This window comes from Equus asinus, chromosome 11 (genome assembly GCF_041296235.1).
Source record: "Equus asinus isolate D_3611 breed Donkey chromosome 11, EquAss-T2T_v2, whole genome shotgun sequence".
NCBI lineage: Eukaryota > Metazoa > Chordata > Mammalia > Perissodactyla > Equidae > Equus > Equus asinus.
Window position 1 is genome coordinate 11,201,653 of NC_091800.1, and position 13,363 is coordinate 11,215,015.

Here is a 13,363-nt window from a genome sequence, read left to right on the forward strand (position 1 = left end):
AAGGGACACGGGATGCAGCTGTCTTGATACTGGCATTTTGATAAAATGGCAGCAAAATGTCCCCATGTCCAAATGGGCCCATCAAAACATCCTTATTGTGTTTTTATTAGTTAAGCTATGATTCATATACCATAAAATTCACCCTTTTAAAGTGTACAATTCAGTGGTTTTTAGTATATTCACAAGGTTGTGCAACTGTCACCACTAATTCCAGAACATTTTCATCAACCCCAGAAGACACCATACCCGTTAGTAGTTACTCCCCATTCCCTGCTTCCCCCAGCAACTGACGACCACTAGTCTACTTTCTGTTTTATGGACCCTTTCACATGAATGAAATCATATAATGTGTGGCCTTTTGTGTCGATTTCTTTCACTTATAATATTTTCAAGGTTCATCCATGTCAAAGCATGACTCAGTATTCCATTCCTGTTTTCAGCTCAATAATGTTACATGGGTATGTCACACTTTGTTTATCCATTCACCCAATGGGCAATTGGGCTGTTTCCAATTTTTGGCTTCTATGAATAATGCTACTATAAAAATTCATGTCATTAATCTTTTCTTATGTGGTATCTCATCTACTCTTAATCTCATCCAGTGTATTTTTTATCTCAGACATTTGAGTTTTCAATCTCTAAAATTTTTATTCAGGTCTTTTTTTAAATCTTCTTTGTTTCTGCTTGACATATTCGATCATTCCTCTAGCTTCTTGAACATATGGGACATTATTATAATATCTGTTAATCATCTGTGTCATTTCTTGGTGGGCTTCAGTTGACTGCACTTTCTCCTCATTATGGGTTGTATATCCTGCTTATGTGCATGCCTGAGAGTGTTTTTAGATGCCAGACATTGTAAATTTTTCCTTGTAGGGTCCTGGATATTTTTTATTCCTGTAAATATTCCTGAGCTTTGCTGTTGAATAGAACTATGCTATTTGGAAGGAGTTTGATCATTTTGGGTCTTGCTTTTCAGCCTCGTTAGGCCGGTCCGAATTAGCAATTAATCTGGGGTTAGTTTTGCCACACTACCGAGGTGACACCCTTCTGAGTACTCTCCTTGATGCCCTGTGAGTGATGAGGTTTTCCACCTGGCTCAGGGGAACAGGGACTGTTTCTGGCCTCTGGGAGCTCTGGGGCTTGTTCCCTCTAGTCCTTTGTGGAATTCTTTCCCTGGCGTCGGATACTCTCCTCACAGGCGGGCACTGATCAGAACTTGGCTAAAAACTCATTCATTTGCCGACTCTTGGGGATCACTATGCTTCATCGCCTAATGTTAATGTCTTGAAGACCATTGTCTTATATATTTACGCCAAATTTTTTGGGGTAGTTTCAGATCAAAAGGTAAGTCTGATCCTTACTCTATCTTGGCTAGAAGTAGCTATATGTTTTAATATAAAAAATGTAATATAATATGTATTACATATTATAAGATAAACCATGATTTTTCACTCTTGGAGAAAAGAGAAATTTATATTTATCTTGTAAATAGCACTTGTATTTCTTGTGAATAATAAGAAATTTCCTGAAAATGAGAATACTTTATGTCAATTTTTATTTTGCTAGAGAGTGGATTAGAGTGACAAATTTTTCATAGTTGGCCTGGGAAACCCTGATTGTAACTTCCTGTTTTTTCTGTTCTTACATCAAGTAGAAATGAGTCTGCTCTTTCCTTGGAATGTGAAATGTAAAGCTCTCGTTTCTAGAGTGTAGCAGGTCACTTACTTACCATGTGGGTGGGTGCTGCCCAATTTAGTCATTTCTGCCCTCACCCCTGCCTAGGACTGGCTGGAAGGAAATTTCCTACCCTCATGCCATCTGCTCTTCACCCTTCTAGGAAAATAGTGTGCTACTGGGCAAAATTTTCTGAAATAAATTTAGATCAGCTTAAGAGAAGTAAAGCCTGTCCAAGACCACAAAGAGCTCAGCACATGTGCTCCTTGGGGTGTCCTGCTGGTGCCAGTCTGCAAGGAACAGGTTTCCTTTATGTTAAGATGTTGACCAGACTCATGAAGTACTTTTCTTTAAGCCAGAACCCTATTAAAGTTGTGTCCTATAATTCTTTCCTTTCATGTTTACAAGTGTTAAGGTCATGGGCCTTCTCTGATGTTGTAAATACACAGGATCTAAGGCTACACTGTTCGTTTGTTATCATGTCAGTTAAGCTTCCAGATTTAAAATTAAACTAAGCTTTTCCATCCATTAGAGTCCTCTGGATAGCTGCCGATGAATTTTTAATATCGTCTTTCCATTTTCAAGGGCTGTGTTCTCCCTAGTGCTCAGCCTTTGCACGCAAACTGCTTGCATTCACCTTTGTGAGAGAAGAAGGTTACTGGCTTTTTCCTCCAAGTTGCCAGTTGTCACTGGGATCATTGTAGATTCTCTCTACCCCTAATCAGAGTTATGCAGCTAATAGGAGAGCTAAAAAGAAACTGGGATTGGGGCAAGATTGAGGTAGAAGAGGATGGTCTGGATTTAGAGTGTGCTCCCAAGCCTGTGAGATCTGTTAGAGATGCTGTCGAGTGGATCCACCTGTGCTTAAGTGTAAAAGCCCTGGATAAGGAGTCACAAGACCTGAAATCCAGGCCTGATGGGCCCCGCCTGACAAGGGATTGCCTAAGGTCAAGGACAGGGCCACATCCCTTTGCACTCCCCTCTGGGCCTTGCACATATCGTACACATAGTAGGTGCTCAATAAAAGTTGTCAAATATTTTCATCCCCCTCCCCAAAAACCCATGACATGAAGTATACGTATGAAGTCAGCTCTGGTCATGGCAGGACCGAGTCTAGGTATTTCCATCCATGCATTTCCTGTCGAAGAGTTGCATTGAGCAGAAGCCTCATCCACAGTCGGGAAGTTTATAAGGGGCAGTCAGTAAAAAACTAGTATTTCTGCTCTCTTGTTCACTTCCTTTAAAGACTCCAAAACCATGACTAAGCCTTATTTTGAAGGTATTTATTCATTAATATCAGCTTCCTTGTTCCACTGGGTGGAAATCGGAAGGATATTGTAGGAGACCAGAGTTTTGATTTTTTGAAAAGAACTAAACCTGTGTTGGGAGGCTCAGCCTGACCACAGAGAGAGGTCACTGGCACGCCTGCCTGCTTTGAAACTTCAAGCACCCCAGAAGCAGTATAAATACCACAAGGAACAGAGAGGGAGGTGATAACGAAACCTTCCAGCACCCGCAGTGTCTTCAGGGGACATGGCATGCCCCTCATAGAAAGCATGCACAGTGGCTCTTCCAGAGGAACACAGATATAAGATCGCCACACGCCATCCAGTGCCGCCATGAGCTCCACCAGCTCCAGGTGACCCACTCACCTCCAGAGGTTTTCTATCTCATGGCCCCATTAACCCCTTACTTCCTAAGCAGATCGGCATTTTCGTTTCATTGTGTGCTAGCTTTTAAGAGAAGACAGCAGAGGCAAGCAAAATCCTCCTAAATTTTTAATGAAACAAGTGAAGCTGGCTGTGTGTCAGTCGTCGTCTTTCAACAGAAGCTCTCTGTCCCCAACATGGTAGAGAAGCCTGTCCTTATGTACCATCCTGAGGATAGTCTGAGATAGAGGTGGACAGGAAAGTAAGGGACAGTTCACTATAGAAGTACTTAAAACAAAATGACAGCACAAGAAAGAATACAGATTTTGTGAGGACCAGAAATATGGTACCAACTGTAAAATGATTGTTAGTCCTAGGCAAAGTTATATTTGATATATTTAGAAAATGGCAGGTTCCTTTTCAACTAAAAGCAATAAATAAAGCAAAAAAAATCCTTGTTTCCCTGCATTTCTTTCCTACAATCTTAGCCTGGGGCCTGAGCCTTAGTCTGTGCTGTGGCAGTGGTTCTTTGGCAGATGTGCAGCCAACCAGGGACCCCGGACAAGGACTGGTTTCATGAGGTGGTTTGCCGTCACAAAGCAGCTAACCTTTCACCTGGTGTGTTAGTACCAAAAGCTGATATTCTCAGAGGCGCCTCTTTCTTGGCCCAGAATGTCAATTTGGTGGCCCCAGGAATAGAAATGTGGACTGAGTGCACTGGTGTTCCACAGAACACTGGGATTTTAAGTGTGTGAGTAATAATATAATAATGCCTGTGTCAAAGTTAACACCAAGAATAGGATTTCACCAAATCCCTTTATATTGTCCATTTACCGTTGAGTGTAATTGAGAACCTAATAATAATGATAATGATAATAATAATAACGGGATAGCTCTGACGGCCAAAAATACATGACGACGTGAGTGCTTCCTAATATCCACAAGCTCAGAGGTGCCTCTGTATGCCGTGATCCCAGTCAGCTTTAAATCCCTAAACTGGAAATATGTTTTATTATTCCTTCAAATTTCTAAAAGAAGTGCCTTCTGTTGTAGTGGTGTCAGGCACCGGGGACCTCAATGCATTAATTAAAACACTGGAGTGTTTTATAAAATCAGCAGCTACAACAATAAAGTGGCGAACAGTAGTCATGAAAAACCTACCTTCCGTCTTAGGCTGTGTCTTAGAGCTTGATGCTGGTAGTAAAATCACTCACATTCTGTTGTTTGTTATTTTTCTTTCATTTTCAGTGTTGAGAATGTTGGGATTAAGTATATATTAAGATTGATTTGCGTGCAACGGGCAAATGAATTTTCTGGAATATTATTTACTCTACTAACATAGACAGTTGATAAGAAGCAATAATTGCACATTCTACTATCCATTAAGTCATAATAGTTTAAGATGTGTCATATGTGAGGTTGCATTACAATCTCTGATGATTTCGTAAGAGGAAGATTTAATTAAAATTAGCATGGTTACCATTAAATTAATAATCAGAAGTATTTAGATCAATTAGCCCCTTTCCCCTTAAAAGACAAGGCCACTTGTGTGCTCAGAAGCCCTTATTCTGCTGTGTCTCAGCGTGTCAGGTACTGAAGAGACGACCGTTTTCCGTTTGTTTTGTATGTTACTCGCTGATATTTTGGAAGCAGAGCGGGGAGACAGAAGAATATTTGAAGCATCAAAGTTTGTTCATACTTGTGCGGTCAGCGTCCATGTCATGTCCTCTAGGACACCGTCTACTTGAGCAAAGGAAAGAACGTGCCTTTGGAATGGGAGTCCGTTGTCCAGCACGAGGTCCTGTGCGGGTGTCAGGTGTGTCTGAGCCGCACGCCAGAAGGACAGCAGTTCCGAGGCAGACTCTTGCTGACCCGGGGTCCTTGGCCATGATGCAGTGCTTGTCTCTGTGCTCTTTCCTGGGGCCTTGCCTTTACTCCTTCCAGCTGCAGCCTAAAAGTCACCTCTCCTCAAAGCCTCCCCCACCCTGTCCCCACCCCCAGGCGGAGCTTCTGGCTGCTTCCTCTGTGGCCCCCCACACCCAGTCTTTTCCTGACAGGAGCCAGATCTCAGAGGCCTTGTGGGCTGGTAGGGAATCAGCACTTTCTTCTAACTGTGCTGGTGCGTGACTGGACTGGACCTTTAGCCACAGAGGTGGTGTGAGTGGTCACATGGGGGAATACTTTGGAGGACATTGATGCTGTAGGAGTTTAAAGCCAGAAGTCCCTGGAGCAAAGGTCGTCAGAGGTGTGATTTGGCTTGACATTGAAGAAAGGGTCACTAGAGCGACCACGAAAAGGGAAGGAAGGGGCATGTAGGCGTTACTCCCTGGTGCCCAATTAAAGTTTGCTGGGTTATAATTCTGACTTTGACCCGGATTGATCGAGTTACTTCCCATCAGACATTTTCAAAGAGCAAGCCCCTTGAAGAAAAAAGAAACGGCTTCAGTCTCTCTCAGCAGGTCTGGAAGAAATATAGGAAGCTGAAGGGAATTTGGCAAATTTGTCTGTTATTCTTTTTCTAAGCATGAAAACTTGCCCTTGAAACCACATAAACGGAGCAAATATTTTCAAGTCTGTTTTGTCGAATAGCTAAGCTGACAAACCATGGGCTCTTCCTTCTCGGCCACTTGCTCTTGATGAAATCCTTCTGTCACATTTGGTCTGAATCTTTTTTTTTACAAGTGACTGTTTCTTCATTATAGGGTACCCCAAGCAGAGGACCACAGCCCCCCGAAATGGGTTTCCCCCGAAGCCAGACCTGCAGGCCCGCGAAGCTGAGCGGCAGTTGGTCCAGCGGCTGAAGGAGAGATGCGAGCAGCAGGCCAGGCAGCTGGGCCTCGTGCGGGGCGAGCTGAGGAGGGCCTTCCGTGGCTTCGAGGCCCTCGCCGTGTCCACGCAGCACTTCTTTGGGAAGGTGAGGCCACATTCGGGGAATGTTGAAGGCCTTTCTGTTTGGGGTCGAGGGGGTTGGTGGTGGTGATGGTTGTGTGTGGTGTGTATGGGTTTTTTGGTTTGGGTTTGGCGTTAGAGTTCAGGTTTGATTTTCAGAAAGTCATACAAAATCTCCGGCAGCGTCATATAATGTCTTGGGACCCAAGTTTATACTGAGATGTGAAAGAAATTAGCCAGGGAAGAATGATTTAATCATCTTGATGCCAAAAGAGAAAATTATGTTAAAAAGAAAGAAAAAGATATTAATGAATATCTTGAAGGTGAGATCTCTGAGGAAAATGGAATATGTGATTGTGTGCACTGTGGAGAGGAAATGGCCAGATTCTGAAATTCGTGCCCATTTCAGATCAGAGGGAGACAGGGCCACAGTGCTGTCCCACTTTGTTGAGGAGAGATGGAAAGTGCCAGGCCTTAGGGTGTCTCCTCAGGGCCACGCTCACAAGGTTTGTGGAACATGGGGCCACAGGGTCCTCCCTGCTCCCTCAGTTTTTTGGAAAACGCAGAGAGGATTGGTTTCTTCTCAGCAACTAAGTGTCCAGAGGCTCCAGGGCTGTCTGGACACTGAGTCTGTCATTAGCTGTGGTGTAGTTCAGCTTCCCGTCTCTTGACAGGGAGCAGAGGCTGGTGGAAGCCTGCTGTCTGATTGAGTGCATTTCTGCTTCACCTTGAGGTGGCCCAAGGCATGTTTGGGGGAGAAAATGAACATTTGCCTTCAAGGTTTAAACATTATGAATTAGTGTATTAAAAACTCATAGGGCATTTTGAGTTTCCTATGTGGACCTTCTGGTATCTATAAATGGGAGGAAGTAAAAATTCTGTATAAGTGCTCTCCAAATAAGAAAGTCAGCTGACTGGATCTCCGGCTAATTTAAATAGGAAAATCAGAAGACTGTGAAGTAGCACCATGCCCACTGGTTTGTTTATCATCTGACCCTTAGAGTGCGGAGGGCTCTGGCCTTCCATGGCATCCTCTGCCTTCCCCTTGCCCCATATAGAAGCTTGAGCTGCTCATTTCTGTTGTTTTCTTTTTATGCTAAAAAAAAGAAAGAGCCAATTAACCAATTTGTTGTTGTAATGAAAGACAACGTGGACAGAATTCAGTTTTACCAATAGTTTCAGCCTCTCCCCTAACCAGAATTTTAACACCAGTAATGAATGACCAATTTGAATTTCATGTCTTCCTTTCTGGCCTAGTACTGTTGGTGTCAACCTTGAGCAACTGAAGTAGCTATACACCCACCCTCGTAAGAATTAAAATTACAAGCATATTTTTGAGCACCAAAGAGGCCTGACTTGCCATGGAAAACGTTGAACATTCTTCTTCTTAGAGAAAGAGTGGCATGTTTTTGTTCTTCAGCTGGATGTATATTTTCTGCTGACTGTCCCCTCTTTGATAAAGAAAGGAAAACAGGGTTGTTCACTGAAGTTCAGTGGTAACATTTACCTTGTTACTCTGCCCGCTCTGGGATTACTCCTTCCGTGCATCATCCACAATGCCGTAACACATCCTTGACAGAGGTTTCACGTGGACAGACACATCAACAGACATTGATAGAACATATTGGTAAGATGTACTGTGTTTTAAAGTTGGAACTTTTGGGCCCCATTTGTGGCATCATGGCAGAAAAGAAGTCCTTGTGCCGAAATTAAGGGTCAGCTTCCCATAGTTATGCATTTCTGTGCCCCAGGAAAATTCCCTGTTGGCCCATGACCGTTAGTTTTATTTCTCCGCAGCATACACACAGTTCTTAAGTCAGAAACCAAAAAGGGTCAGCAGGTGATTCGTGGGCATCTCCGTTGGGCCTCCCTACTGCTGGAGCTGCACGCAGTATGACATTTCAGCAAGACGGGTGGGGGACATGAACTTCATTTTCTTTTCAGTAAGCCACAGCCAGTAGCTCCAGACAGGCCTCCCAGATGACCGTGGCATTTCATCTCCCACACAGTGTGTTCTCTTCTCTGTCTTTGTGGTCTCAACTCTCTCTCCAGATAAACCCCAGAAGAAAAAATGGACAAGTTAGAAAAAGTCTGTATTTGAACACAGGTATCTGCCACACAGGCTGTCGTGTATTCTGTGTGGTTTAAGATGATTGATCTGAGAGTTTACCAATAATACCAAATTAGACCAGGAGGTGTGACATGCAGTAGAGCACCTGGGAAAATAGAGGCAAAGCAACCTGGGAACCTCCAGTGATGGAGCCCTCTACTGTGAGGTCTGGTAATCCTGAAACGTTCAGTGTCACTGTCTTGGGTAGCCGATGTATCATTATTATGTGCGAGAAATGGTCATAGCTGAGCGTGCCAGCTGTGAAGAGCATGACCCTTATAAAGCTTGCCTGAAAAGACAATATCTTTTTGCACTTCCAGTTAGAAGACTTTGCTGGAACTCTGCACATATATCTTTTCTACGCTATAGCATATTCATCTGCAAAGCATGGCATAGTGGAGAGAGGGCACGGCACCAGCAAGGAGTCGGTCCCATCTCCACCTGCATGTAGCTATGAGATCTTGAGCAAGTTACTGCCCCTCTTTGAGCCTTGTCATCATCACCAGAAGGAATAACCTTTTCCTCGCTTGGCCTCCTGCTAGCCGAGTCACCTCTGACCAGTCATCTTTGAGTCTCAAGTTTCCTCGATTTCAAATAGGATTAATAATAACTCCTCACAGGGTTATTGTGAGAATGTGGTGAATTAATTGGCAAAGGTACTTTGAACAGTCAGTAAGACGTTCTTTCTGAGTACAAGGAAATCTGACAAAGCCTTACCTTCAAATGTTTTACTCTCAAGGGAGGTGAATCAGAGATATGTGAGATATATAAAGTTAAAACACAGGGTTTGGTCTGGGCTGTACTTTAAGGACAGAAATAATTTTCTAGTCTAGCTTATTCAGCTGCTATATATTTTTTCCAGAGTGTGCTGATGCCATTAAGTGTATATTGGAAGTAAGTCTCACTGTGTGGGAAGTGACTGGAAAAAGGAATTAGAAGCCTAGATAAGAATCTTCCATCTCTGCCCCACACGGGGCAGAGCAGCCGTGAAAGTTGTCAGCTGTGACATAGCCTGAGTGAGCCCAGTGCCCGGGGATGCTAAGATGCCACGTTTAGGTGCCAACACCAGCTTCACACTTGCGCTGGTTGCAGGCAGCTCTGTCCCTGTGACAAGGCATGGTCCTCACCACAGGCCAAAGGATCTCCTGAAATCCCTGGTCCCAGACTCCGGGCGGTGTAATAATGAGCGTGACTCCCAGGGACTCGCACCTCTCAGGGTCAAGTTGAATGGTTTTTATCTTTCTCTTGCTGCCCGGTTCCTGGGAATGCTACTCTTTAGCAGCCCCTGGTGGCCAATCCAGGGAATAATCCGGACGATGGTCCTGTATTAAGAGGTGTGCCTCCCCTGCAACATCAAGTTTTATCCAAGTTACATCTGAGGGTGTATTTATTTTCATTTTATTTTAATAAGATTTATTATAGTTATTAAATATTTTTTCATACTGATATATGTCATTTTCTTCGGTAACTTGATGAATGTGATAGTAGATGATGGTTTTTGTTTTTTATTTATTATTAAATAGTTTAGGCATAAAAGGCATGAAAATTTACGTCAATCAATTAACAAAAATTAATAATGCATCGGTGCCTCCCCAATGTGTGTGTGTGTTGTGTGTATATGTATATATGTGTGTGTGTGTGTATATATATATATATATATATATATAGCCTTTACTATTTGACCTTTTATCACAAAAAATTTTTAAATAGTGAAGAGTAGAAAGTATAACACCCAAGCACTCATCATCTATATTTAATACTTATTAACATTCTGCTACATTCACTTCATCTATGTTTTTGTTGTTGGTTAAGGGTACATATTTTAAATATAGTTTATATGTTCCAACTTCACCTTTTCATCTTCAGTTCACTTATGTTATTAGAAGATTTTTATCAACCTTGCCTCTCCCATAAAAGGTTCTATGGAGGATTCAAAAAAGTACAAGGCAGAGATCCTAAATAACAATATCGCTCCTGTTTATTGATCAGCTCCTATATCCTAGGCACCTTACATACATTATTTTAACCCTCACAACGACCCTAGCTGGTGTAGTTATTATTCTCATGTGACAGTTGGGGAAACTGAGGCTCAGGGAGATTATGTGGCCCTCCAAAGAACATAATGAGGAAGTGGTGGAGCCATAACACAAATGCAGGTCAGTTCCTAAGCAGCACCTGTGTTGCTCCGCTATATTGCAATGCTACCTCTCCCTCCACCCCCAGCCTTCAAAGTGCTTTTGATGTAGTTAAGGGGGAAAAACATAATTGCAAAAAAAGTGAAACAGTAATCTAAACTTTAAACACTTATACAGGATGCTACCAGAAAATGATCTAAGGTGATATTTAACCTGTTGCCATAAAAAAGTGGCATGTGCTCAGGTACAAGCCCACTTATTGTGAATGGGAAGGGAGTGGCCTGAGGAGGAGACTGGGAAGAGCCGGGATGGAGACATGGGCAGGCTTTGGGATGAGTAAAGAGTAAGGAAGAGCAGGTGTGGGAAGGGAACACTCACCTATTGCCTGCAAAATGGTGCCCCCCTCCCTGTCTTTAAGCTCTTGGTAGATTAGTTAATGATTTATGAAGAGAGATCTAGGGACTTGGGAACTGTTCTTAAAAGTGCGGCGATTCCTCCAGAACAGATGGCCTGCTCCTCATAGTGAAGATGGTCCAGATTCATCTTCCGTGCTCCAGAGCACTTGGCTCCGTTCTTTGGTCAGGGCAGAGAAGAGAAGAGACAGAGGTAGAATCCTTTTGTAAAATAAATACTTGCTTGCTTTAGCCATTTAATACATTCAGATTTTAAACCCAGGGATTCATCAGGATGAACGTCTGCCCTCAAGCTCCAAAAGCAGTAGAGAAGCCATTATGTGCACCCGCCACAGGACTTCGTATTTCAGAGATGTGCCCACCGAGTGGAGATTTCAGAGCAGTAGTTACACCTGATCAAAATTGAAAACAGTAAGCTCTTTGTTGCTCCCTAAATCCTAAAAAATGGCCATTTAAATACAGTGTTTTGCGCCCCTCCCCTTTATAAACAATGCCCTGTGATTATCTTCTTTCCCATTAATTTTGCCTTGAATAACTCAAGGTTTAGAGAAAATGTGAGCACTTAGGTTGGCATTTCTGACAGCTCTTCAGCATATTACCTGGTGGGAAATGTTAGTGACGCGGTCAATTGGCCATTCCGATGATTGTTGTTCTGAAAGAACGTTATGTGTCACGGAAGTGAATGTCCCCACAGTACCCCTGCTGGAAGAACCGGGAGTGTTTGCGTTTACTCTTAGGACTCTAGCTTAAGGAAATTCTTAGCATAACGCCAAATATCAAAATATTCACAGTATCAGGGGATGAAAATCACCCCTCTTGCCAACCAGCTCTTTGAAGTAATAAGAACCACCGGCCTGGCATGTCAATAACAGAGCACATCATGGTAGGTAGAAAATAAAACTCAAAATTGAAAAGTCTTCTCAACTTTTACGGAAGATTCTCAATACTGGGGCCTGATTTCATAATAAGGTGTAGTAAGATAAGAATAGATACTTGACTAAGGTAGAAACTAATTGCCCCCATTCAGTTCATCCCTCTTACAATTCGTCATAAATGGTTTCTTGCTTAAAATTAAATTATACCCTTTTGAATACAGATGGACGCCATGGGAGACGAAAGATGAGTTTCATCTGCTCCTTTTGAAAGGGGACCTGCAGGCTTTCCCCAGACCCTGGTTGGCGGTTGGTGAAAAGTGGTCTGCAGTAAAATTGCTCGCCCTTAACATACTCTAAGATGCAGAATGCGGTGTCGTTTTCCTACAGCCCAAGGAGGCAGCAGAGCATAGTGGGAACAGCACGTAGCAAGGCCACGCCACGCAGCTATCCAGACCCGTGCCTTCTGGGAAACACCAAAGTCTCTGCTTAAATGTCACTGGAAATTTATTGTAAAATAGATTGACTTTATGTAAACTCCCCTCCAAGTAAAAACAAGTGGAAGGAATGATAACTTTAAAAAATACTTACTGCCTGAGGAGATGGGAGATATGTTTGCCTCAGCTCCACAACCTCTTTCCTGTGAGAGGTGAGTTTGCTAACTTTCTAGACCTCCATTTTTCTGTAAAATGGGGTAACTAAAGGTCCAACTTCAGAGACAAGACTGGAGCGAAGGGGCTCTCATGCTCTGGGGTCTGTGCTTTGAGTCAGTTCCTCCGACTCTGTGAGGCCACGCTGTGATTTACCAGAAAGTGCTCGGCTCTTCCTCAGGTGGTAGAGTGTGCCTGTTAATTGGTAAAGCCCACTTTAAGTGCACCTGCTATGTGATGATCACAGTTTTAAAAATATAAATTAGATTTTTCTCTTTGGAAAAATCATTTTTCGGTTACAAACTTCTGTGGAGCCTTTAAAACTTGAGTGAATTTCTGAGGATATTACTATCTCCTGTAACTTCTCAGGAAAACTGTCAGTGCAGAGAGGGAGGGGGAGAGGAGTGTGGAGTAGCTGCTTAAGGTGGCTGAGCCGGCTCTGGGCTGCTTTCGCCATCTTCTTGCTGAAAGGTGCAAGTGGCATGCTGGATTGTGCTGTGCCTTTCCATCTGGGGCTGGAACCGGGAGCGCAGGGCCATCCTGGGAAGGCAGCTCACTGCCTGCAGTGAGTTATGCTGAGAGCCTTCCTCCACGTCTGCCCCGCCCCCCACCTCCTCCTCAGTACACACACACCCTTTGAATTATCCCTGATCCCAAAGACACATCACTGTCCACTCCAGCCATTCTGTTTAATTCAACACCCATTTGTTAAGTGGAAGATTTAAAAACTACGTCTCAGACCCTGACTTCCGATTCGGAGGAGAGACACTTGTTCAAATTGCTAGAACACAGAGTGGAATGTGAGGAATATTGATGAGATGCTGAGGGAGCCTACATGAAGGAGCAAGTCCTGCAGCCAGGGTCACTGGGTCCTTCAGAGAGGACAGATGCTTGTGAATTGGGCTTCGAGAGTAAATAAGATTTCTGTAGGCAGAGGTGGAGGGAGCTGGCATTGCAGGCGGCACAGC

At 43.4% G+C, this 13,363-nt stretch overlaps 1 protein-coding gene across 3 annotated transcripts in view; it reads left to right on the top strand.

The window, feature by feature from the left end:
• Nucleotides 1–13,363, top strand: part of MTUS2 (microtubule associated scaffold protein 2) — a 560,716-nt gene that overhangs the window by 419,684 nt on the left and 127,669 nt on the right. For all 3 annotated transcript variants that reach the window (XM_070520454.1, XM_014843838.3, XM_014843839.3), the window contains one exon: nt 6,029–6,240. In XM_070520454.1, coding sequence (XP_070376555.1) covers nt 6,029–6,240 — 212 coding nt within the window. The remainder of the gene's footprint in view (nt 1–6,028; nt 6,241–13,363) is intronic.